Source organism: Purpureocillium takamizusanense, chromosome 8 (assembly GCF_022605165.1).
Source record: "Purpureocillium takamizusanense chromosome 8, complete sequence".
NCBI classification, from domain to species: Eukaryota; Fungi; Ascomycota; class Sordariomycetes; order Hypocreales; family Ophiocordycipitaceae; genus Purpureocillium; species Purpureocillium takamizusanense.
In genome coordinates this window covers 1847098-1874621 of record NC_063075.1, presented here as the reverse complement: position 1 = coordinate 1874621, position 27524 = coordinate 1847098, and the positions used below count along the sequence as shown (strand labels likewise).

The 27524-nt window shown below is 45.7% G+C and overlaps 4 protein-coding genes across 4 annotated transcripts; 2 read left to right on the top strand and 2 right to left on the bottom strand.

Annotated features, from left to right (window-relative positions):
* Positions 1-100: 100 nt before the first annotated feature.
* Positions 101-3689, top strand: JDV02_008605 (uncharacterized protein). The gene is made up of 3 exons (XM_047990216.1): positions 101-842; positions 910-1089; positions 1148-3689. Exons 1-3 carry the CDS (start codon positions 500-502, stop codon positions 3058-3060), a joined length of 2436 nt encoding a protein of 811 aa, XP_047846223.1. The 5' UTR covers positions 101-499; the 3' UTR covers positions 3061-3689.
* A 508-nt stretch (positions 3690-4197) lies between these two features.
* Positions 4198-6764, top strand: JDV02_008604 (uncharacterized protein). The gene is made up of 5 exons (XM_047990215.1): positions 4198-4369; positions 4451-4927; positions 4994-5456; positions 5509-5645; positions 5700-6764. The coding sequence occupies exons 2-5, from the start codon at positions 4542-4544 to the stop codon at positions 6430-6432; spliced, it is 1719 nt and encodes a 572-aa protein (XP_047846222.1). The 5' UTR covers positions 4198-4369; positions 4451-4541; the 3' UTR covers positions 6433-6764.
* Positions 6765-22898: 16134 nt separating this feature from the next.
* Positions 22899-24635, bottom strand: JDV02_008603 (uncharacterized protein; the record flags this gene model as incomplete). Its single annotated transcript, XM_047990214.1, has 3 exons — positions 22899-23259; positions 23325-24299; positions 24406-24635. 3 exons carry the CDS (start codon positions 24633-24635, stop codon positions 22899-22901), a joined length of 1566 nt encoding a protein of 521 aa, XP_047846221.1.
* Positions 24636-25312: 677 nt separating this feature from the next.
* JDV02_008602 (uncharacterized protein) lies at positions 25313-27394 on the bottom strand. The gene is made up of 3 exons (XM_047990213.1): positions 26603-27394; positions 26092-26536; positions 25313-26024 (listed from the first exon to the last, which is right to left on the bottom strand). The coding sequence occupies exons 1-3, from the start codon at positions 27239-27241 to the stop codon at positions 25429-25431; spliced, it is 1680 nt and encodes a 559-aa protein (XP_047846220.1). The 5' UTR covers positions 27242-27394; the 3' UTR covers positions 25313-25428.
* Positions 27395-27524: the final 130 nt, after the last annotated feature.

Genomic DNA, 27524 nt, shown 5'->3' with positions numbered 1-27524 from the left:
ATAGTGCCGGCTTGTGGGAGAGGGTGTGGTACAAAGTACTTTGGGTTCGTAGAAAAATTGCGACGCAGTGGAGGCGCCAACTATTTTTGCACCACGACATCGATGCGGGCAGCGAGATTGCCGCCTAGGCTTTGCATCGATTGCTCGACACTTGGCCCCGAGGGAGCATCATACCGTACGCGCAACTGTCACGCCTCTCCCGCGGTGGGGCGTTGCATTTGCCAGTTACCCCAAGGAAGCCATCCCGAGGCGTGCCTAGGGTTACGTGTGACTGGGCATGACGGCCGCAAAGCTCCTTGCCGAGTGAGTCCCTTTGTCTTGGGCTGGAGAAAGCGTTGGCATCGAAAGCTCTAGAGCCAGCTCCGCCCGCACGCCCACCCACACAACAGGGACCCCCACCGCCGCCGACTTCCGCTATTCTGATTCCTGACCTCGACCCACGCCCAGCGACCGACTTTTGACCTTGACAAGCACAGCATCGCAGGGCCTGCACTGCACCATGGCGCCGCCGAACGGCTCCTCCAAGCCTCGCAAGGCTGGGGTCCCCAAGCAGCCGGCCAAGCCTGTCGTGCCTGCCCTGCCGCTGCCCTACGTCAAGCGTCAGGCCGCGACGGCTGCAGCTGCCGCGGCAGCGTCCAAGACGGCTTCCCCACGACGGATGGCTGCCGACGCAGAGGACCCAAGGCGGGATCCCGGCGGAGCCCAGGTGAAAGCGGCCAACCAATCCTCAAGTCTGGGAACGCAGCAGCGTGACGATGATTCATCACCGGGCAATATGGGGGAGACTGGGATCAATGGCGTCGTGAGCCATGCCGTGGAGTCAGACGGCCACGAACAGATGGGTAGGCCCGCCTTTCGAATGAAACTCACAAGCCATAGACAGTCTGCTGATGGCAATCTCGGCCTTAGTTGCTTCTGCCGTAGCAGTTCCTGCTTCAGTCAGTCAACCAAAATCCGAGTCTGCTCACGACTCCGCCGAGGCGCAGGCGGCTAGCGGTCCGATCCCGCTGCCCAACCCTGATCGCCGCTCCGAGACAGCTGTCGCCTCGAGGGCTGCGTCTGCGAACAGTGGACACACGCCAAAGCCAGGTGAGCTTGCCCTGTCTAATGGCTAGGTTGTGCCCAGTATTACTGACGTCGCTCTCAGTCGCGCAGTACGACGTCCACTTGACCAAGTCTCGACCTCCCCAAACCGTTTCGCCGACCCGATACCAGATGCCCCCTCCCTTCCAGCCTGGTAATCGTCCGATGGGTGCCATGGTGAATGGAGATGCGCCTCGAGGCCCTTGCCCACACCCGCCGAGCGGGACGCACCATATGCACCAACCGCACCCCAGCAATGGGAGCATCCATTTTGGAGCCTTCCATGGCTCTCAACACTCTTCTCCCGCGCCGCCTCACTCTGCTGGAATAGCACCACCCCCCGGTATGACTGGTCCAGATGGCCACCCCGGATTCTTGGGGCCTGCGAGCAATGGGTTCCCACCAATGCTGCCGTACGCCGGAGACTTGATGCAGCCTGCCAATTTTGACAACTATGGCCGTCCAGCCATGACTTATGGACATATTGACCAGTATCATCCATACGGAACCAGCTTTGCCCCCTCGACACCCCACAGTTTCCGTGACTCGCAATCTTCCGGACACCCTGACGAGAGCGGCATCTATGGGAACCAATTCCCACCAGGAAACCTCCGCAATGGTGTTGTCATGCCTGGTGATGACATGCGCTCCCAGACCCCGCAAACGCGAATGTTCGGACCTCCTGACTACCGCATGATGCACGATGCTGGTCACCCGTCTATGATGCCTCATGGCGATCATGCTGATGGCCTGGTCGGATACTTGCAACAACAGTTTGCTTCCCCAGAGCTCGCCGACTGCACGCTAGAGCTCCGGTACGCGGACGACAGGGCAAGACCAGTCAGAATCCCTGGGCATCGAATGATATTTGCCAGAAGCCGTCAGCTTTCTGAATTGCTTCGCGGTCAAGTTTCCCAGCCAGACGCTCCGGAGACCACCTCGCAGACCTTGCTCCTCGAAAGTGGCAACAAGTGGATTCGCTCTGATGCCTTCTATATGGCAGTTCAGAGACTCTATGGTCTGCCGCTGCTGCCGATGCCCCCCCCTCGAGGTCTCGACTCTGCTGAGATGACCGAGGCCGGTTCCGCCTCCGAACGATTCGAATTTGCCCTCTCATACGCTGCCGCAGGCAGCCTTTTGGACTGGGTCCCTGTTCTCAGGCGAGGTTGCGAGGTCGCAACCCAGTTACTGATGTGGCAAACCATGGAGAAGGGGCTTGAATTCGCGCTCGACGGTCACACTGATAATGGCACTCGCGAATCGTACAAGTACGGTGATGGATCGCGGGCTTTGTTGAACGCAGTGGTCACGTACATTGTTCACAACCTACCGCCCAGCTTCAACCTCGATGCCGCGGCAGACCCACCAGAAGGCTACGCTCTTTTCCCGGCGCACCCGCTTTTCTCACTCTCCCCGACAGCGGGCAAGGCAGACCAAATGCCGACGCCTCCTATTGCACGAGGCTCGTCCGTGCAGCTCGTCAAGGGACGACGCTCACAGCAGATCACAAACATCCAATTCGGTGACCTGGCGCTATCGGACGGTCAGGTCGAGCCTGATTCTGAGACGCCAAAGGCAACGCGGCAGGCTCAACCCGTATCGCATGCTATTCTATCCCGCGTCATGCTCAACCTGCCTTTTTCGCAGCTCAAGATGATACTCGAATCGTCCGGGTCTGGAAACGTCAATGGTTGGGCGACCAGCGAGACTCGGTATCGGGTCATCAAGCGCGTCGTTGAGGAACGTGAAATGCGTCGCCTTCGCGCTGTTGACGCAATTGTGAACGGGCAGATCGCGGACTCCGACGCGATCCGTGTGGGTCTCCGCAACCCAATTCCGCAAGATCTCGGCAGATGGACAGCTCTGGGATGGCAGGAAGAGCTGCTACCCTTTGGCAACCCCGATGGCCCTTCCCTGGGACGGAAATGGGTTCCTCTGATGGATGCTCAACCTTTGCCAGCTGCCGAGTATCCATGAAGTGCCATGCCTCGGGGTTTACGAATGACGACGTTAACACTCATGAGATGGTGCATTATGCAATTGGCACGACGCGGACATCGTGGGAGCGGCATATCGACGGGGGGCTACCTTTTGAGGCGCCCTGTTCGTTTCGTCTGAAGCTTACTGTGCTACTGAGTACATATCGACTTGAATCCAGGTCCTGGCTTCTGGAGAGCCCTTTCAGGCGAGGATTTGCAACAACAGCTACGCTCGACTTGACAATACGTGCAGGCTGAGAGTTATCAGCAGAGCCAGCAGCCCTCATGTCAACTCGGACCGGCGACAGAGGGCGATGACACTGGCCGCGTGTGGGGATGAACCGCAGGGCTAGCGAGCGGCCAGCACGAGTGGCCGGCGGAAGGGTGTGATTGTACGGCGAACGACGGCAGATGCTGACGGGTAGCATCTGCGAAATCTGGAAGCAGGAGGGTCGTGCCAACGCGCAACGATCACAGACGGCCAACACATAGTGGAAACTGAGATGTTGAAGGCTTGGGTTGGTCTCACAAAGTCGTATTTGAATGGACAGGGTGATGGCTTGGGCTTGCGAGGATACGACCAAGCCAAGAAGCACTTTGCACGCGAGCAAGAAAAGTAAGAAGAAATATTAAAAACACTTCAGCTGTGAAAGCACTGAGAACGGATCTGTCGGTGTGATCATTCCCCAATGTGTAATGTGAGATGGTGGTCAATTCGGGTCATTCGATTGCAGGCGGAAGCTACCTAGCTTACAAAGTGTTTCCATGAACGAGCAGTCATTACTGAATCAGCGGATAGAAGTCCACAACCGCATGTGAATAAAGACGTTATATTTGGCGTTCGCGCTCTTCTCTCGAAGGCGCAGGGGGCCCGATGTGGAACAAGTACCTAACTTACCAAGCTTATGAAGTAGGTACCTCTATTACTAGCAGTATTGACGGAGCATCATCCATTCATGGCGGGGAATCCTTGCGAGCCGTAGCGGGGCCCACCCACTATAGGCAGCCCGCGCGCGCGCCCCCCATCAGCTCAGCCGAGGTCGATTATTGCGCGTCTGTACTTGTGACAGCATTCCAAGGGCAGCCATTTTTGGCCCGGCACGCCCACCACCATCAATCGCCTTCCATCCACCAAGGGTCCATCATCTCGACGCGACGCACTTCCCGCACCACCCCGTACCCCGACGCAAAACACGTCTGCGCGTCTCGGTTTGCGTAGCGGCAGTTTATCTGAGCTTGTGCGACCGACCGCGACTGCTCAGTCCTGCGGCCTGTTCGACTTGCCCATGGAGCTGTGCTAGACCTGAGTAAGATAAGCTTGTGAATGCTGGCTTTTGGCCAGTTTCCGTCGGATTGCCGGCGTCATCGCTGACCTGCCGCCATCAAAGCCTGACGAGTCTACGAATCTCATCGAAGCGCACCCCGAGAACCCACGTTCTTCCTTCTGAAACGCTCGCGCTGGTCATTGTTGGAATATAGATGGCTGCGGAAGGCTCCAGGTCGGCCGTTGCGCCGGCGCCTCGGCGGGTGTCATCGTCGACACCCGGCGCCGGCGCCTCCGCGCCCATCGACCCGATCCTACGAAACACGCTGCGCTACACCGTCTCCGCGCGCGAATACGCGACTCTGCACAAATACATTATTTCTCGGTCGCGTCTGCTACGGCGCAGCGCGCCGACTCCTGGCGCTGTCGACAAGGCACTCTCCGCGACACCCTCGAGTGGCAGTGTTGACGACAAGAAGAGGGCCAGCGGTGGTGATGACTACAATGCTAGGGCAGTACGGCACGCGCTGCGTGTGTTTGCGGCCACGTGGGTTGGCATGAAAGGATGGGAAGCCATTTCGAAGAGAATAGGTGATAAAGAGTACGCCCAGCTTCCTGCGATGCGAGACAGCTGTGGTGCAGCCGTGATACTGACATTGAATGGAAGCTCTAGTGTCGGCGGGAAGAAGCAGCCGTTTTACAAAGCCCCCGCACTGCGATTATCACTCTCTTTATCGACAATCCTGCTGCTCTACCGGTTCCTATTCCGCTTCCTCTCGCGCTTGCGGGCACACCTAATGGACCCCCAAGCCGAGCCCTTTCGACGTCGCAACCCTCGCACCGCGGCTTCGTTGACGTCGCCATATGCACCTGCGGTTGGTGCGTCGCTTGCAGGTCTCGCGCTTGGGGTTTACCCGTCGCAGCAGCTGCGGGTTTCCATCACCATCTACATGACGTTCCGCGCCCTTGAGTTTGGCTGGAACATGTGCGAGGGTGAAGGCCTGGTGTGGGGTATAAAGAACGGCAAGAAACGCGAGAGGCCTTGGTGGTTTGGGAGCTGGTTGTTGCAACCACTGGCTTTTGGACAGTTGCTCCACTCGTGCGTGTTCGATCGGGACTGTTTCCCAGAGGTGAGCTCATCCTGCTCTTTTCGCTGGCAGCCTTGCTGAAACCAATCCTCAGGCGTATGGAAACTTCATCTTCAAGAAATCCACTGCCTACTTGCACGGCCGGCCCCAGGATTGGCCGATCAACCTCGGTTGGCCAAAGGCCCGGGAGATTGTCGACAACCTAGCCCAGATGGCCAGGCTTAACTGGCCGTGAGTTGCTTGCTGATCATTTACACGCCTCACTGTGAGCTGACATGCCATTAGTGCCTACATTTCTCCCACCATGTTTCCCAAGAAGGAGGTGCTTCCTCCTTCGCTCAAGGGAGTTGCGCCGCTTTCTTCCCAAGCGCATCCGCTCATCACATCGTTGTCCTGCGCAACGCTACATCCTTCTGACCCGTCGTGTCTCCGGACCTACCTCACCTTCTGGCTCAGTTCCTTCCCACCGCTGGCGCGGTTCTTCCTCGTTCTTTATTCCGCCCTCACCATTGTCCCGCGGTTCAAGAGCCTCTATCACTTCCCTGCCACTACGATCCAGCGTGTGCTTACCCGCGCCCTGCGCATGTCGACGTTCGTCACCGGCGCCATCTCTACAGCGTGGGCATCGATCTGCTTCTTTCAGGCGTACTTGCCCCGCCATGTCCTCGCGACCCAACGCTTCTTCCTCGGCGGCTTCTTCGCCGGTCTGTGGGCATGGGTGGAGCGGAGACACGGGCGCGGCGTTTTCCTGTACAGCGCCAGGGCAAGTGTCGACAGCCTATGGAAGGTGGGCGTCAAGCGTCGCTGGTGGAAGGCCATGAAGGGGGGCGACGTCTGGGTCTTTGTGCTTGCGCTCATGGTCACCGGCGTTGTTTACGAGCGCGATGCGCGGGCGCTCCGTGAGAGAGAGTGGCGCAAGGGCATGAGCTGGGTCAGGGGCGAGGGCTGGAAGGACTGGGTCGCCGCCGATGAGAGCGATGCTGATGACGAGGACGGCGAAGGCACGAAGGAGAACTAGGGATATGTAACGCGGACGACTATTGATGATGACACTGCATGTATACGTGCGATTTGCGCATACAACACTCTGCGTTTAATACCACAGCAACATGCCTACTCTGGTTTCTTCGGTTGCGTGGGCAACCTTTTCACGGGGTGGGGTCTTTGAGAGGTGGTGTCTGTCGTTGTTATAGAGTACTAAGTGCTAGGGGCACAACCATGGATGTTTTGCTGCGGGCACAACCTGTTCCCATGGATATTTCTAGGCCCCGCCCCACCCCCAGACCGCGCCAGCCATTTTTGGTGCGCAGGCATGAGACGAGACGGGCGCGCCGCAACGCACGCCGACATGTCAATCAAACTAGATCGTCACAACGCAGCGCCAGCGTCCGCGCGCCGGCAGGGCCCAAAAACGCATTTCCGTTGTTTCCTCGCAATGCCATGACATCGGGGCCATGTTGGGCCGGGCCGGGCCGGGCTAGCTGCGAAGCCAAAACTGCCGCCGCTCGTGATGCCATTAACGGGCCTAAGCAGCCCCCCCCCGGCGCCGCCCGCCGCTGTGGCTACCTCGTAATGCCCTAGCTGTCGTCGTCGTCGTCGTCTATAGTCTTCTGCCCTTAGCCGCGGGCCTACGATATAGCTATTAGAGGCGCGTTAAGAGGCGTAGTTATACTACTATATAGTATTTTATATAAGCTATAATAAGCTATAATAGGCTACTATAGGTAGCCTACGCTTACGCACCTTATTTATATAAGAGTAAGAGCTATATAATATATAATTAGCTAGAAAAAAAGTAATGTAAAATATCTATATAGCTAATATTACTTTTATTTATTTTATTTTATAATATATCTATAATAAAGAATATTAAATAAGTTTAAAGTATTACTTAAGTATTCTTAAAGTAAATATATAAAAGTTTAAAGATTAGTTTTATTATATATAATTAAAGTTTAAAGAGTTAAAGGTTTAAAGGTTATTATATTGTATTAGTGAGAGAAGGCGTAGGAAATGGAAGACGGCCCAAGGAAGACGAATAAAAACGGCTAAAGGAATGGCCAGGGGTAAAAGGGAGCTATAAGGGTAAGACTATAAGGATAACTATAAAGGAAGGAAGCCTTCCCAGTTAAAGAGGACTCGCCACGCCTCTTTAGTTATAGCCGACAATACTTACTCTTTTGCCCTATTCTTATGCTTTAGATATAAGTATGCTTTATTAATATAAGTATCTCGCGCCGTTACGGATTGCCGTATAGTTTTATATACTATTATAAATACGGATATCTAACGCCTAAGACTATTTAATTAAAGCTTAGCGGCCTTTCTACTATACTAATATATTAATATATAGGAGTCTTTATATTATAACGCGCTAGGTAGGGATAGGAAGAGCACGAAGGGAACGCGCTCTGCGGTTTAGTGTCTTTCTCGCCCTAATATAACTAATCTCTAAGGCGTGAAATAACTTAGGGGCTATTATGCTAACCTAAGGGCACCTCTAGGCTACTAAATAGAAGAATACTAAGCTTAAAAGGAAAAGGGGTAAGAAAAATATTACTAACGAAGAAGAAAAAAAGACTAATAAAACAATAAGCCCTATTCTTAATAGGGGACGATTTAGCCCTAGCGTTAAGGAGAGGGTCCGACGCCTAAAAAGAAATAAGGTTAAAGCGAATACGGGCAAAAAACGATACGTATCCGAAAGGATAGGGGTCAATAAGATAAAAACTAACGAATAAGGAAAAACCTAAAGGCTGCGAAATTATAAACCCGCATTAAAAGACCTAATTAAATAGAAACCCAATAGAAACGAACGAAAACTATTAGGAATCCTTGCGGTCTAGATCGTGACTTAGGTAACTGCCGGGGATAGCTAGATAGGATAGGCGCTTACTATTATAGCTATAATTACGCTAGGAGGAAAGATAAAAACGTTAAAAGAGGGCGGAGACCGCCTATAGCGTTAAGCTAACTTACGATAAAACAATTCGACCCCTCCCTTCTATATAGCGGGTAACTTAGGATCTCTTAGTAACTTAGCGAAAGGCACTCTCGAAAGAAATCCCCTTACGTATAGGGCAAGAGTATTTAATCTACTTATAACGAGGCTAATAGATAAACCGGAAGAACTTAATAATAATACTTTAGCTTAAGCCGTCTCCCTTATAGGGAAGTCGCTATTTAGAGTATTAAGTCTTAACTAATATCGACTTGCCGTCCCGAAGTTTAACGGATAGGACGTAACGGACTTTATTAAGAAGTTCGAAGCTAAGATAAGGGCTTACTCGATTATAGAGGAAGAGATACCGTTATAGCTCGAGAGCTATATATCCTTACTAGAAGTATAAAAGGTAAAAGTCCTTATAGATAGATTACGCTAGAAAGACGTAAAGACTACTCTCGTTAAGGAATACTACTCGCTAGACTTTAATTAAATAGAAACTATATATACTCGGCTAGAACGATACCTTATAGCGAAGCTATAGATAAACTAGGATATATTAGACTAGCTAAAGTAATATACATACCTCTAGCGAAAGGTCGAACCCGATATATAAAAGATAAGTAAAGGATAGTCTAGATATATCTTCGTAGCTATGCCCCCCTATATCTAAGTTAAAATCCTAGAAAAGAAGGGAGCTTCCTTTTTAGACATAATTAAAATCCCTTACGAAGAACTTATTAAGGTAATCGAGGATTACTTAACCCCCCGTCTCGACGTCAAATTAAAGGAAGCTTCCTACTCTAGGCTAATCCGAGAGGAGCGATAGCCGCAAGATTAAATAGTTCCGAAATATATAGACTAAGGAAAATAGCAACTTAGGTCTCTACCGCCCTAGAATATTAATAGCATAGAATATATTAAAGGTAAGATAGATAAACTAATATAATAGCTCGAAGTACTTAAGATTAACCTCGCTCGATAGAATAATTAGCAAATAGAAGATCTTAAATGACTCTTTATAGCGTAAATATAAAAGGGCAAGATAATAGGATAAGAAGCCGGTAAAACGGTAGCGCTAATTAAGATGTAAAAGGCGTAGACTTACGCGATTTCCTTCGAGGAAGAGGATAACCTTAACTAGTTTATAATAGGGGTAATCTCGTAAGGGGAAGGCAGACGTAAGCGGCTTTATTAATATTGCGCTAGACTTAGCTACATCCCGGCTAGATACCTGGAATATAAATACGACGAGGAAATTAGGTTTACCTACTTCGATATAGAAGGAAGAGCCCTATAGGTAAGAATAAAAGAAAACGGTTAAATAATCCCCCCCTCGCTTATATACCGATATATTAGGCTTAATAGCGGAGTGCGCCGCCTTACGTACTATTAAGTTAAGAGATTTAATAAATACTTTATTAGTCCCCTACTCCTAACGGTTAAAGCTAAGGAATTAAGTACGTAAGAGAACTAGGAATTGCTTCCGAGAGAAAAGGAGTGCCTTAATCTCTTCCTTATAAGGTTAGGGGACGCATAGAGACTTAGGTAAATAGGCTAGACTAATATCGCCTAGCGTAGCCGATAGAACGACGAGATATCGTCTACTAGGGTTATTATAATTAAGGAAAATCAGTAAGACTATTTAATTAGAGCTACCCCGATTAGCGTTAACGCTTATAAAAGAAAAAGAGCGCGCCTTAAGGAAAACTAAGATATAGAACCCGAAAGATAGGAGACTCGACGAGACCTAATAAATATAGAGAATATTACCTACTTTAAGCCTAGATTCGACCCCGAGAAGGAGATAGAGCGCTTCTATAAAGGTCTCGTCTATAAAATAATTAATAAAAAGCTCGCTATCTCCGTAACGGATCTAGCGAAAAGATTTCCTTAGTTTAGAAGGTTAGCCGCGGAAAGGATCTCGAATATAGTAGAGGGAGTAGAAGAAGTCTAGCGCCTAAGCGATAAACCTCCGATTACTAAGAATAATAGAGGTATCGCTATCGCTAGGCTCTAAGATTTAGAAACGGAAGAGATTCTAAGTAAAGTAAAGGAAAAGCTAAGGGTCGCGTTTGCTAGCCCTCGATTAAATAATTATAGTATTAATGTAGATAAATCACCCGCTAAAGAAGACGTCTACTTTTACGTCCCCGAAGAAATCCCTTACGAAAGATATAGTACCTTAACTATACGAGGATGCCCTTACGAAAGAGGTAATTAAATAGAAATCCATATCGTCTAAGGGGCAGACCTAAAAGCGACGAACTTACTAAGTAAGACGCTATATACTAGAGTAGTCCTTATACTAAATAAAATACCCGCGTATATATAAGACTTACCTAGGATCTAAGTATGCATTAGGAAGCTAACTAGACTACCTCTCCTCGCATTAGTGGACTCGAGTGTAGAAGGGAACCTTATTACCTAAAAGGAAGTTAAACGGAGAGGACTCTAGATCACGCCTATCTCCGCAGCTACTAAGTTATACTCGAAAAACATAATTAGAATGCATAGGGAGGTACGTATGCTTATCTATATAGGAGATGCCTATAGGCCTATTAGGCTCTACGTAGCGCTTAATACCGTCTCTATACCCTTAATCCTTAGAATGCCGTTTATTAGGGCTATTTAGGTTATATTTAACTACGCTATTAAGATAGGGGACCTCTATCTTAAATATAGGATAGGGAGGATTTAAGTTATTACGCTAGTAGCCGGAGCTATTAAATAGGAATACGATAGCTATACGGAATCGGTGCGGGTAAATAGTATTAGATTTACTATTACTAAAGCGGAGAGCCTGAACGCCTAGGATCCTAACTCTTATGACGATTAGATACCGATAGGCGGCACTAGCGATAAAGGATCCTAGGATGATAATATCGCCTCTATAACGAAATTAGACATAGAAGGGAGCTAGGAAGACACCCCTTGCGATAATTAAATAACCCTAGAAGACGAAACCCTAATTCCGCTTGACCTAGAGACCTTAATTACTATCCTTAACTTACTCTAAGCTAAGACGAAGGCATAGCTAGCGGAAGCCCGTAAAGCGTTCGAGAACGAAGCTATACGACTAAAATAAACGCTCCTAAAGCTCGCTATTTATACCTTATATAAACGCAAGGGGATTAAAACCCACCCGAGAGATAACGTACCTTCCGACGGGACTATCCCGGAAGGTAACCCCTATTAGAAATAGAAGATATAGGACAAAGTTAAGGGGGTAGCTTTAACTAAAGGAAAATATACTAGCTATATCATCGGAAAGTTCTCCGATATCGAGCGAGGAAGTAAGCTTACCCCTAAGAGGCTATAGGGGGTTATAGTATAAGTAAAAGGATTCTTCTCCTCGGAAGAAAAGAGTATACTTAAGGAAATCCTTTATAATCGCGAAAAAGCCCTTACGTAGGACTTTAAAGACTACGGGAAGCTAGATTAGATAATAGCCCCCCTATAAAAGATTAAAATAGTTAAGTATACTACGTAAAGGGCAGGCATTATCCTAATCCTAAGAGGACTAAAAGAGAAAGTTATCGATCTCTTACGCATAAGGATCGAGAAAGGGATACTAGAAGAATCGCATGCCCTATATAGGAACCTATTCTTCCTTATAGTTAAGAAGGACAGAGGCTTATACCTTATTAATTTAGTAATAAGGGCGAATAAAGTTATAATCTAAGATACGTTTATCCCTCTAAGCGTAGATAAATTTAATAATGACTTTTCGATATATAAAATCCTTTTATTACTCGACTTCTTCTCTAAATACGACTAGATACTACTTAATCTAACGAGTTAGGACCTAATAACCTTCGTAACGCTAATAGGGCTGCTTCGGATATATACCCTCCCTTAAGGGGCAATAAACTCGGTAGCCTAATTTATAAGGCTTATTTACTAAATCCTCTTTAATCTAATCCTAACCGTCTATCGGCCTTTCCTCGATAATATTGCTATCCGAGGGCCTAGTATAGACTACGGATAAGAGGAAGTACTCCCCGGCATCCGTCGGTTTATATATAAATACCTCATTAATATTAATAAGGTCCTACTTAATATAGAGCTTTCTAGATATACGATCTCGGCAGTAAAGTTAAAGTTCTGCTAGCGAACGACTAAGATTATAGGCTATATATGCGGGATAAATGGAAGATTACCCGTCGAAGCTATAGTCACGAAGATAAATAAATAGGAATCCTACGCGGATATTAGCGAAGTTCGATCCTTTTATAGGCTTATAGGGTACTATAGGCAATAGATTAAATAGTTCGTATAGATCGCTATACTATTAATAATATTGCTAAGGAAGAATATAGCATAGATCTAGGGCCTAAAGTAACGAGCTTTAATATCCCGACTAAAGAAGGCTATTATAATATCGCTAATTCTAGTCTAACTAGATCTAGGAGAAGGCTATAGAGAGATTATTATAATATACGACGTAAGCCTCCTAGGTTAGGGAGTTACGCTAATATAAATAATTAACGGAAAACGATACCCTGTCCGCTATAAAAGCGGGATATAGACGAAAGCTAAATAGGGATACGATACTACGAAGAGGGAATGTAAGGCAGTCCTCTATGCCTTACGGCGGCTTAAAGGGATTATCTATAGAGTCTATTTTACTCTCGAGATAGACGTAAGAGTGCTCGTTAATTAACTTAATAGTATACTTAAGGATATACTAGGTACGATAGTTACGAGATAGGTTAGCTATATCTTCCTCTTCGACTTTACTATACGATATATCCCTAGCATAAGGAATGGTATCGCCGACGCCCTCTCCCGCATGCCCTATATCCCCTCGGATGCGATAGACAAAAGGTACGAGGGAGATATAGAGGAATTCGTCGACCTCTACCTTAACCTAGTCATAGAGGCCAAGACGATAACCTATTATTCCCCCGACTACTAACGAATCTTCGAATACCTTTCTACGCTATAGAGACTAATTAATCTACCCTAAGCTAAGTTTCGGACACTCCGGTAAAAGGCAATTCGGTTCTTTATCGATAAGGACCGATACTACCTACGCCCCGGCAAGATAACCTAAGGACCCGCGCTAATTATAGATAACGAAGAATAGCGCAAGCGGATTATATCCTAGTATTATAAATAGTACGGTTATAAAGGGAGAGACGTTACTTTCTATTTAATCCGGGATAGATATTAGTAGCTAAAACTATAGAAAGATATATCGGAAGCAATCTAATACTACGCCGAATGCTAAAAATTCTCCCCTTAGCGACCGAAGGAAATAGTAATCTCGACTACGCTTAGGCACCTAATATTAAAGGTATATTTCGACTACTAATATATACCAGAAGACAAAGGTTATAAGTATCTCTTAGAAGCCCGATGCGATTTAATAAGATAGATCGAGGCCCGTTTAATACGTACGATTAATATAGCTATAATAAGCCGATTCGCCCTATCTATATTTTACCGGTATAGCTATATCGTAGACATAATGATCGATAGGGGACTAGAAATACGCACTTAGTTCCGCGACCTCTTAAAAGGGTTAGGATTAAATATAATCTTTATCTCCATATATAATCTATAGGTAAACGGTATAGTCGAAGGGGGGCATTAGACCCTTACCTAAGGCCTTAAGAAAATAGCATACTCGACTAGGGGATAGTAGACTAGGTACCTTAATTAAATACTCTTAGTAGAAAGAATAGCTATTCGATATGCTTATAGAATATTAGCCTTCTACCTTATTTATAGATAGGAACCGATCTTACCCCTAGAGGTCGATATCCTAACGTAGCGATTAATTAACTAGAACGATATAACGACCGCTAAGGACCTCCTAGCTATAAGAACGCGTTTACTCGTTCGGAAAGCCAAAGATATAGCTACCGTATAGGTAAAAATTATAGAATACCGACGAAAGCTAGCCGACTAAATAGATAGTAAAAATAAGCATCGCCTCTAAATAATAGATGCAGAACTGCGGGTAGGGGACCTAGTCCTATTATATAATATCCGTCGATTAAATAATCTATTTAGGAATATAAAGTTCTAGCTTAGATAGTAAGGACCGTTCCGAATAGTCTCTTAAGTACTTATTACGCGAGCTTATATAATATATATAATAGATAGCATTTAGCTCTCCCGTACTATTCTAGGAGACTAACTTAAATGCTTCTACTAGGATAATAGCGGATGGTAGGCGTCCTCGGTAGACGACTAGTTACTCCGCGATAAAATATAATAAGCCCGCCTAGCGATAACTATTGCTGCTCCTCCCGGCTCGGATAAACTCGATTAAATGATCGACTCGGCTCTATAACCTGTAACTAGAGGCCCTATCCTTATACCCCCCCCTTACTTCGAAGTCCGGCTACTCGAGCCTTCCGTATAGGCAAAGGAAAGCTCCCTCGACTTTACCTCCCCCTCGTAAAACCTACGTTAAGCTACGGGCGAGATCGATTAATTATCGTCGCCGTAGCTAGGGAGGGGTGGTTGAGGTATACGAAGATAAAAGAAACGAGGACGAGAAGAGGAGAGCGTACCGAAACGGGTACCTCGGTAAAATGAAAGCTAAAACGCTAGAAAAAGGATATATCGGCGGGAACTATTTGATCGATCCTCTAACTATATATCCTGAACGCTGCCTGGCGTACTTTATCCGACGTGGGCCTTTGTGTGCTCGGCAGGGAAGGGGATCTGCGTGTTGGCCGGCGGCTGCTGCGAAGACGTCGTTAACTCGAAGGCGTGGGCCTTTGTGTGCTCGGCAGGGAAGGGGATCTGCGTGTTAGCCGGCGGCTGCTGCGAAGGCGTCGTCAACTCGAAGACGTGGGCCTTTGTGTGCTTGGCAGGGAAGAAGTAGTTGTAGCCGGGCTTACGGCCGGCGCAACCATAACAACGACTAACTATGTAGAGCTACGCGCGGGAGACCTGGTCCTACTATACGACGTCAGACGATCGAATGATCTATCTAGGAACGCAAAAATTCTAGCTTCGATAGCAGGGACCATTTCGAATCGTCTCAAGAACGCTCACCTCCTAAGCCTATACGATCTATATAATAGACGGTATCCGTCTCTCGCGGACAGTTCCCGGGGATCAACTTAAATGCTTCTACTAGGACGACAACGGATAGTGGACGTCTTCGGCGGACGACTGGCTGCTCTAAGACAAAGCAAAACATAGCTACCCGACGGGAGCTACGATAAGCCCCGCCGACTTAGACGGGCTAGATTAAATGATCGTACCTATACGACAACCTCTAATTAAGGGCCCAGTCCTAATACCACCCGCTCGGTTTAAGGTCTAGCTACCTAGACCCTCTCTCCGAATAAAGGACAAAAGAGCCAGATAGGAAGACGAGCCTAGGGGACTAATTGATCAGACCCTTAGCTATACGCTCGCGCGTCCCTAAGAGGAATGGATAAAGCGTTAAAGAACTAAACCTCTATTATATAAGATGCCCTAAAATGCGAAATTTCGAACACGACTCGGGATCGAAAGACTTAAGAAACCTAAGCTGAAACTAGAATTACCGAACAATAGGCTAAGAGTTCGGATATATAGTACTAAATACGGCGCCGAAAGCACGCGCAATATACTATATACTAGCCTGCCATAGGGGGTATACCGCGACCCCGAGGCAAACGAGCTACTAGCTAGGCTAAATAGACGTACCTAAGGCATGCTTAAGAGAGGATAAGTTAAAGATAACTAGGCGAACTAAGCTAAAGTACGAGTAAAACGAGAATAAGTAGAGACTAGCTAGAGATACACGCCCTACTTTACCCCCTAGCGCGAGGAGGTCGCTATATAAGAACAACTTACTATATAGTACCTATATAACTAGATAAGCATAAGAAACGAGTTCTAAACGGCCTAATTAATTAATTATACCTATAGGCCTAAAATAAAAGTTTTAAAATACGCCTAAAAGTCCTACAAAGGAAGCTAAGTATAGCGTCTAGCTAGCTAGAGAGAAGAGTCTGAGAAAGGAAATAACAACCCTAGGAGTACGATATAGCCCGTAACTATTTAATTAAAGGCAACCTATATTAAACTTAATCCCTCTAACTTAAAGAGACCCCCCCCTATATCGACTCCTATTACTTAAAATCACCCTTCTTCCTACCCTTTAAGTAGCTTACGCGAACCTCCTCTATACGGGAATCGCGAAGCTTAGGGATAGGATAAGGAAAATCGCTAAATAGACGAGGAGATTAAGAACGTCCTAAAGGATCAACCTTACAGACGGGATAATCCTTTAAATCGGCCGCCGCCTTCGACGCCGAACCCGCTAAAACTAAATATAGATACTCTAACGTAAGATAGGGAAGAAACCCAGGGTACTTATGCTACTTATAAGCCTTAGCTCGACTATACTAGACATAATTAGCATAAGCCCTAGTCGCATTAGTTAGGAAATCCCTCGACGATACGCACCTATAAAATAGGAATATAATATATTTACTATTAATAGAGTAAGACTGCCATAATATCGTTAAATAGCAGGAATATATAACTAAGTTTGCGTATCCCCTAAACGAGATAAAAAGAGCTTTTATGCATTCGGGACGCTAAATTAAGGAATTAAAGAACCACCCTTAAGGGTAGGCATAATTAGCGGGAATATAGACCCGACGTAGGGTTCCCGTTAATAGGTCGGCATAAAAAGTGGCTTCCCCGTCTAATAAACGAGTAGTTCGAGCTAAAACCCGAGAAATGCCGCTCGAATAGACTAACTCTAAAAGGATGCTATCGATCTATAGAGGAGGCGAAGGGCGGAGAGCGATCTCTTTATATACGGGAACGCCATATCGACTACTTATATTAGCGCTACCTAGGTTCTAAACCTCGAGGCAGCTATATACCTTTCTTTATTAGCGCTCGATTAAATAGATAAGGGAGGCAAAGGACTTACTTAACGATTAGCTATAATATTACTAGTCGAGACGATATTAATATAACTATACTAAGACGAATTAACTATATAAGTAAACTCCGCTTCGTTAGGTAGACTAATATAGTATAGGGAGCGTAGGTCCGGTAACTTAGACCGCGGGAGACTTATAATAAGAGCTTACTCGGCTATCTTCGAAGATAAGGAAAACGAGGCAATAGAGGAAGGAGAGGAACTGCGAAAGCTAGAAACGGCGAAGGGCAAGGGCTTTTATACTACATACCGCGAGATAGGATAAAGTAAGAATATAATATATAAAAGCAAGCACTCGCGCTACCTCTACCGACTTGCCTTTCTCTCTCCCTTTTAATATATATTACTTTAAAGATTTCTAATATACTAAATATATTAAAGCTATATAACCTAAAAAGATTATTTAATTAATCTACGAGCATAAAGAATAGCCTATACATTAGGTCGTATATATACTAGAAGGAAAGAACGGAAGCGGTATATAAACCGAGGTCGCGGGACGCTATATAAATAAAGCTTACGGCACGGAAAGAAAGAAATAGAGATAGTAAGAGAAGTCTCGCCAAAAGAGGACTAAGCTAGTAGCTAACGATAAGAAGGACTACCCTAACCTCTCCCCCTCTCTCTCTCTCTTATAACTAGACCCTCTACCCTCTATATAAGCCGATAAACCGATCTAATAATACCAGACTAATAGGAAGGCCTGCGGGCCTTCTATAAAGAGACCTACTTAAGGAAGATCCTTCTAGGTATTAAGGGAGAAGTTAAAATAGAAGGGAAAACTACGATAGATAGGTTCTTCGCTACTTCGGAAGAAGCTATTATAAACCTTAATCTAGGGGAGCTATATAAGCGCTAAGTGCCTATATTCTACCTTAGAAAGGACTAGCTAAAGGCAGATATAACGGCTAAATACGTCGTTAATATACTAGTGTCTGTTAGCTTTTACTAGTTTAAAGATGTCCTCCTAATAGAGGATATAGCGGCTATTAGGTCTAGGTAGACAGATTATATTACTAACCTAAATAGGCTACTAGCGGGGATATATAAGAAGGAATAGGCTATTAACTTCTAACTCTACGAGGCCCTATAGATAGCTACGCGGGAGATTAAATGCTTTACGGCCTACTATAGCTTCTCTACTAGAGTTATTATTATTAATAGCGACTATAGCCGAGTAGAGCCTAACCTAGACGACCGAATACGCCTATAATACCTCTACCCCGCTAGCACGACGTTTATATATACCTTATACGGAACCCGTCCTAATTAAATGCATAAGCATTAGTATAAGCGGAGATTCTACGCGGGGTTTATTAACTTCGCGGAGGAAAAGAACTATATAGTTACTAGGCTATATTAGGTAAGCTACGTCTAGGACCGGAAATATAGACAGCTTATAATATACGATATACTCGCCTATAAGCGCCTAGAGCGTATCTATATAGTCACCGACTACTAGCGTTAATTCCTCGCGGAAGTAAGCTACGCATATAACTTCCGATTTCTCGCGCCCCTAGTCACTAGATAATAAGAGGGATAGGAGTGCAGTTACTTAACGCTCCTATATCTCGTATTCTACCTAAGGGGATAAATCGGCTTTATACTAGACGAGTACGAGGAACTACTATAAGTCCCGGCTAATATCTCTCGGGCCCCTTAGGGACTACTAGCTTATACGCCGTTCTTTTACGAAGATACCCGTTTTAGGGACTAGGCCGTTATCCAACGATTAAATAATTCGTATAAGACCGTGCTTAATTTATCGCTCTTAATCCTAATAGCGATAACTGCGAACGAACTAGGAATTCGACACTCCGACCACTACGCGCATTTAATAACGCTAGGCTAAGGGACCTTCTAGGACTTTACTAAGGCCGCTATCGACGGCTATAAGCTAGGGCCCGACGACGTCGAGTTTAGCTTCTAAACCTTTACCAATCTTAGCGGCGTCGGGTACTTTACCTGCCTCCCTAAGATAAAAAAAGACTTCTTTGACTACTATAGTATCGAAATTAGAGAATTAGAGAGCGTAATAAAGTACGGTCCTATCTACGATATACGCGCCCGGCCCATACCGTCTAGGGAGGATGTCCCTATGCTACCCGCGACCGTCTAGGTAGCTCGAGACGCTTAGCCCTTAGCGGCCCCTATTTCGGGAATATGGACCCTATACGGGCTAGGGCCGGGAGTAAAGAGAGATATCAGTAAGATCGGGGGAACTATCGCGACCGGGGCCTTATAAGTGTCAAAGCTAGCTATAAAGGCACCCTCTACGGTTCCGACGCCCCCGTCTCTTACGCTGCCCCTTCGAGGACCGGCTTCGGCCCAGGGACAGCAACTATAAGGCAGCAAGACTAGAAATGCCCCCCTAGCTAAGGCGACTCCGTCTAAGAAGCGGCAAAAAGACAACCATACGCTAAGCACGAAAGCAGAAGGAACAGGGTCACTACGGCGAAGCAATAGACTCGCGGACAAGACTACTACGGCACCGCCGCCTAAAACCCAAGTAGCTACGAAGCTACTAGCCTAAGACTAGCAGACTACCCCGCCCAGGCGGAGCGGCAGGCTTGCCGCCAAGGAAACAATCTAATAACGCCCGCCTATAGCCCCCCAGACACAACCTAAGTCATCGGCTAAAGATACGCCGAAGGCTATAATAAAGGGTATCCCTAAGCCCTCTAAAGGGCGATTAAATACTCCGACCCTACCTTAAAGGCATTACCCGCGAGTAAGAACGAGGAAGACTAATAGCGAATAAGTTTAGAATAGACGAGTAACTAACATACGATACATATCTAATACGACAGACCTTACGCATCTTAGGTAGATAAGCCGGATAGTCGGTGCTAGAGCGTAAGCTACCGCGGTGACGGTGCCTAACATATTTCTATAGGTAGCGGACGAGTTCGAGACCGTACTATACGCGCCGACGAGCTAGACCTACCTCTCCTTACTACCTCCGGGGGTAGTTAATAGAAACTTCTAGCCCGCGGCTAAGCAATTAGTTAGATCCTACGCTATAGAAGGACCTCAAACCGGACGTAAAGAAGCGTCGAGAAAGACCCCTACGCGAGGTATACCGTCGAGCAATACCGCCGAGACTCCGCGAGCAAGGAGGGAGTTAAATAAGCTCTAGATTGATATAGTAGACGACAGGGCACTTATAAGGAGACGGCGATAAAGGCAGCCCTAATATTACGGCTCCTTCTTAGGGCAAGGGCGTCCGCCGCTAGGGAGGAGTATATTAATAAGAGAAGGCGTAAGAAATAGAAGACGGCCTAAGGAAGACGAATAAAAACGGCTAAAGGAATAGCCAGGGGTAAAAGGGAGCTATAAGGGTAAGACTATAAGGATAACTATAAAGGAAGGAAGCCTTCCTAGTTAGAGAGGACTCGCTATGCCTCTTTAGTTATAGCCGACAATACTTACTCTTTTGCCCTATTCTTATGCTTTAGATATAAGTATACTTTATTGATATAAGTATCTCGCGCCGTTACGGATTGCCGTATAGTTTTATATACTATCGTAAATACGGATATCCGACGCCTAAGACTATTTAATTAAAGCTTAGCGGCCTTTCTGCTATACTAATATATTAATATATAGGAGTCTTTGCATTATAACGCGCTAAGTAGGGATAGGAAGAGCACGAAGGGAACGCGCTCTGCGGTTTAGTGTCTTTCTCGCCCTAATATAATATATATATTAAATTAAGGTTCAAAAATATAAGAGTTTAAAAGTTAATTTTATTATATATAATAGAGGTTTAAAGATATAAGAATTTAAAACTTAAGTTTTATATATAAAATAAAAGTTTAAAGATTTAAGAGTTTAAAGGTTAGGTTTTATATATAAACTTAAGGTTTAAAGAATTAAGAGTTTAAAAGTTAGTTTTTATATATAAAATAAGAGTTTAAAGATTTAAGGGTTTAAAGGTTAGGTTTTATATATAAAACTAAAGTTTAAAGATTTAAGAGTTTAAAAGTTAATTTATATATATATATTTAAGGTTTAAAGAATTAAAAGTTTATAAATTAGTTTTTATATATAAAATAAGAGTTTAAAGAGTTAAGAGTTTAAAACTTAAATTTTATATATAAAATAAGAGTTTAAAAAGTTAAGAGTTTAAAGATTAGTTTTTATATATATACTTAAGGTTTAAAGGCTTAAGAGTTTAAAGACTACTTTTATTATATATATTTAAGGTTTAAAGAATTAAGAGTTTAAAAGTTAGTCTTTATATATAAAATAAAAGTTTATAAGTAAAGGAGTTTAAAAGGTAGCTTTTATATATATAATTAAAGTTTTAAAAGATTAAAGTTTAAATATCTTCTTTATTATATATAATAAAGGTTTAAAGAATTAAAGGTTTTAAAATTAATTTTTATATATAAAGTAAAGTTTAAAAATATAAGAATTTATAAGTTCTTTTTATTATATTAATTTAAGGTTAAATTATTATATTAATATTTATTTTAATAAATAATATTAAAGGTATAATTATATTTTATTATATATATAACCCTCCTTAAAAAATAAAATTCCTTAGTTAATCCTATAATATATAACTTATTATATTTAATTAAAGTATATAACTTAAGCTAATATATAATAATTATTAAATATATTAATATAATTACTTATTTATATTATATCTTATTTATTTACTTATATTAATATTAATATTTATTATAAAATATAATTAAATATTTATATTATAGCTTTATAATAAATCTTATAATAAGTATTATAATAGCCTATAAATAATAATAAAGATAATATTATAATATATTATAATATATTTATAATAATAGTAATAATAATAGCTATTTAAAGCTAATTAATAATATTATAAGCGATAATAGCGATAGTAATAATAATATATATATAAGCGCTTAGCTTAGCTTAGAAAAATAAGTCTTTAATATTATAATATTATAAGAAAATAATAGAAATATATTTTTAAGTAAATTAAGCTTTATTAATAAAAAAGTAAATAAAGTAATAAGTATAAATATATATAATAATAGTAAGTATAAGTATAAATATAGTATTAATACTCCCTTACCTTAACTAGACTTAATTAAGAGACCTAGCCTAGAAAATAAGTCTTTAATATTAAATATCTTAATAAAATAGCGGAAATACGCTTTATAAATAAATTAAGCCTTATTAATATATTAATATAAGCGCTATATTATAACGATAGTTTAATTAAAGTTTAATTAAGATATTAATATATATTATTATATACTTATCTTATCCTATACTTATATATTAAAAATAGCTAGTATAGTCTAGGGGTAAAGTATAAGCCTAGAAATATAATAATAGGTTATATATATAATAAAATATAATTATGCCCTTAATACTACTCTTTCTTATCGCGCCTATAGCGAGCGTAGCTAGCTTAAAGGTATAATATAGAATAATATATAACCGTTTATAATAATACTTAATTAATAGTAATCTCTCTTTACTTTTTAGTTATTTAAGCTTAGACTGTACTTTTATATCTACTAAAAAAACGGTCTACTCTGATTAAATTTATAGCTAAACTATTTCGTTACTATATATAGAAATATATATATACTAGACCGTACCCCTTAAAGCCTGCAGCCTAGTCTGTTAGATGACCCTTAACGATAGCTACCGGGTCTTTTGTTTCCGTATCACCCCATTTTGCTTCCCAACCGTGATCCGCCAGGTATACTTTCCATGCGGCATCGTCGTCCTCAAGTCGTCGCGACACGTCCGGAATAACGAAGAAAGCAACAATAGCACCCAGGACGGCGAATGCGGACCCAATCAGAAACACGACCTGGTCGCCCTTGCCAGGGTTGTCCTTGTACGAGTTGAGTATGGCGGTGAACACCTGGGTACCAATGGCGGCACCGGCCTTGGACCAAGAGGCGATGAAACCCATCATTTGGCCACGAATAGAAGTCGGGAAACATTCTGATGATGTAAGAAAAACAGTGCTATCAAGAAAGGTCAATATATGTGCCATTTCCTGCGTGCGGGGAGGTGGCTACTGAGGACTTACCTGCCGGGGCCGACTTCTCCGAGCGTCAAGAAAATTCCGTATAACACAATGAACAATGGGAGCACGGTCTGAATAGGTCGTATAGCTCCGCCGAGTATGAAGCCCATGATTGCCTGGAGTAAGAAACCGAGCGCCATCGTCTGCCGTCGGCCAATTTTATCCGACAGGTAGCCGCCGATAAACGGGCCAGGGATGTAGAAACAGTTGATCAGGACACCCCAACCAATGTTCTTGACCAAGGTTCCCTCAGGGTTCGAGCGGGTGATGATGGTGGAACTGAAGATGCCAAATGGGATGGATATCCAGTTATACAAGAACCAGCAGGACGCGGATCCGATAAGTGGCCGATAGTATCTCTTGAGAGCCAGCAAATAAGGCACGCGCTGTTTCCGCATGGAAGACTTGCGATACGCCGTGGCGACAGCCATGCGCATGCGAAACCAGATGATGCTCACCGGTGCAACGGCTCCGAGGGCAAAGGCGGTTCGCCACACGATGTAATACTTGCTTTCCTCTTGTCCGACGCAAAGCAGTAGAAGCAGGACGACGAGACCACCCCAGACGTAGCCCAGTGAGGACGACGTGTCGGCAATCATGGCGAACATGAAGCCCCTATGCTTGCGGTACTTGCTGCTCTCGTCCGTTGCTTCGGCGGCACCGGCACCCGACACGGGATACTCGCCTCCCGCACCCACACCCGCGACGCCTCGTGCGACGATGAGCATCCAGAAGAGACCGGTGGGAGTCGTTCCATTTGCAGCCGTGGACATGGCGATGCCCAACACGAGGAGAAGTGTGGTGAAAACGGCGCCAGTCTTGCGACCGATCTGATCGACCACCACACCGAAGAAGAGCATTCCAACGATCATGCCGATGAGGAACGCGTTGCTCAGGCGTGTGTAGATGGATGGTGTCAGAGCATCGGGATAGAGGACTGCCAAAAGAAGCTCAACATTGCCGATGACAGCGGCATTGCTAAAGAAGGACCGTAAGATTTTGTCGTCATCGAAGAGAGGTTGAAGGCGGGGGCCGGCGATGCAGTTTCCGTCCGCCGCGACCAAGAGGGGGTTGTGTTACTTACTAGCCGTCAGATCCGATGGCGAGAGCTGAGAACAGGACCATCAACCACACAGAGAGCTTGCTGTAGTAAGCCCCTTCGCCTTCATTCGCACTGGTCGCTTCAACGTCCGCGTTGTCTTTGCCATCGCCGGCAGCCTTCTCCTTGGATACCTCATGTGAATCCACGGCTTCAACGTGCGAAGATGCGGCATCAACGTCCGGACCGTGTTCTTTCTCAAGAAATGCATCCATCTTGCCAATTCCACGGGCCGGGACGTCAGGTCAAGAAATGCAAATGTTTGTTTGAGTGAGATTCTGACGCAGAGGCCGTGCCGGCAGGATGACGTAGTATCAAAGACAGCTGGCAGGGTCATGACCTATATAGGTCCACGACCTGTACAGTATGATAAAGCTCACGCCTTTGGTTGGGCACTTTACACTCCCTGCTGCACAAGACCTGGGACCGGGGGCCGGACATAGCCGCCCGAATGCTATGTCGGGTGCGGAATGTCACCCGCTGGTCGAGGGCATGGCCGACCAATTGCTCTCGCATGAGATCGAGTGCAGATTATTGCCCGTTGGTCAAGAGCATGGCCAACCAACTGTTCTGGCTCCGAGTCAGGTGCAGAATCCTGGCCGTTGGCTGAGAGGCCCGGCGCCGCCACCTTTCTACGGTGTCACCGAGATTGCCTCATGGTGCACTTGGTGCAGACTGCCCAATTAGATATATCGGATACAATTTGCGTTACTTACCTTACCGTATTATACAGTTTCTGAATAGCGCAAATGACTTATTGTCTTGCTCACTACCTATACATGATGATATTATATTTTAATTATAAATAGTAATGAGGCATGAGAATTTATCAAGGATAGTAAGAAGATGGCGATCTTTTGATATATCTACGCCTTGCCTCGAATACTCTAGACACCTTCTAAAAGAAGCCGATATTGTGTCGCCTTAAGGATTTTATAAATTAGAGGAGTGATTCCGCTTGCTTGAAAAGGGCAATTCGGCCAGGGAAATTGGTGATGATGGAGCCTTTTAACCCCAGAGTATATTTAGTTTCCGCCATCCTCTCGCTGGCAGAGGCGGATCCTCTGGGTTCGCATTCGCAATGTCAATGAAGCCGCGGATAGGCATTTCATCGAGAGCTACCAGCCTCGTCTTCCTGCCAAACTTATATCCAAAGTATAGCGTGAGTATGAGTGGTATGTTAAAGTATGAGGATACGAAGCTCTGCGGGCTCCAATGCCCTTTGATGAAGACGGTGAATCCCCCAGTCAGCAAGAGGAGACTGAATGACAGAAGGCCTATCCAGGCGGCGTAGGGTTGGAAGGGTCCCTTCCAGGGAAGCTCGTCGCGACTTATGTTCTGCTTCTTGCATCCATAGAAGAATCTGAGATACACAATCTCGATGTTGATCCAGTGCACAAAAGAACCGGCGGAGACGAGGTTCTGTAGCCAGTCGAAGACAATAGAGGCGGCCGACGAAAGGGTCATGTATCCCAGCCCCATGGCGGATCCAACGACGGCTACGGATAGCCAAGGTATGCCGAAACGATTGGTGCGAGTGAGTAGTTTTGGCGCGTGGCCCTCCAAAGCGAGTCCATATAGGGTTCGGGTGGCAACAAGCATGGCTAATATCAAGTCAGTCACTGTCGGTTTCGTTTCCGCGTTTGGAGCTGCCAGCCCGTCTCCCCTTACCGGAATTAGCCGCGCTCCACGCACTCGTTACCACGACCGCGTTGATGATGGACGGCACATATTTGATACCGGCGTTCTTTGCTGCAATTGCGAATGGCGAGGCTCCAGCATCGCCCGAGTGGGCTGTCAGCGCCTCATCGTTGGACGCCACGATGAGGCCGATGCAAAAGATGGTGATGACGTAGAAAATGGCTATCCTCCAGAAAACCCGCTTGGCTGCTTTGGGAATGTTGTAACGGGGGCTCTGTGTCTCCGCCGCGGGCACAGAAATGTTTTCCACGTTGGAGAAGGCATATGCAGCGCTGACCATGACACGCCAGAAACCGAGGAAGCGACCCCAGGCGCCATCGATGTCGAGGTACTGAACGAAAGGCCCCGGCGTATGCCAATAGCGGAACCCAATGCTTTGGCCCGTAGGTCCTGCTCCCGAAGTGATGCAAATGCTCTGAAGTAATTCGTCGTTAACCTTTCGTAGTTGCTCATCCTATGTCAGGACCTGGAGCCAACGCACCATGATGTTCACCCCCACGATGAGAGCAATCTTGAGAATGGCAAACACAAACTCCATCTCGCCATAGACACTAATCAGCAGCATGTTGCTAAAAATAAGCAAGCCACCGAGAGACGTGATCCAGACGGCGTGGTTGATGTGCGACCAAAAGTCGATAATGACGGCGCAAGCCACCATCTCTGCCGGCAGCAATATGGCGTTTGCATAAACGCTATTCCAGCCCTGGGCAAAGGAGAGCGCCGGGTCGACGAACCATTCCGCGTGGCGGATGATGCCACCCGAGAGCGGAACGAGGGCGCTCAGCTCCGCCACGGATATGACAACGCAACACATGAGCAGCCCGACGACGGAATACGCGATGAGAATACCGAGCGGGCCGCCTCTGGAGAGCGCCACGCCCGTTGCGAGGAAAAGACCCGTGCCGATGGTGCCCGCCAGGGCAATCATCTGGATATGTCGTTGCTTGAGCCCGCGCCTAGATTGGGAGAGCTCTGCCAAGGCGGCATGGTCCTGGAATTTGGGATCATCGTCTTGATCAACAATCGTGGAGATTGGCGCGCCGGCAATGCCAATATCATCCTCTCTGTGCTGGGGATCCATGGCCCGCGTCCCGGCGTGTGACTGCACATCTTTGTTCATGACGGGCTATGGCTAGAGAACGCGGTGAGGCGAGTCTCCGAGTCGTCACGCGAGGACCTTGTCGTGGCAGCGCAGACCTCAGCAAGGGTCTACCGGCAGTCAGTCAGTGAGAGTGTGAGGCGCCCAAGGCAGCTCGAGCTACAGCTGAGCAAGATGCATCAATGGAACGGCGCTGTCTCCCACAAATCCTTATTATGGTTCCGGTGTCGTCGTGGGCGTTGGGCCAAGCTTGATACCTGACAAAACGCGAGCTGCCAGCCGCCTTTCTCCGCCAGCACAGAAC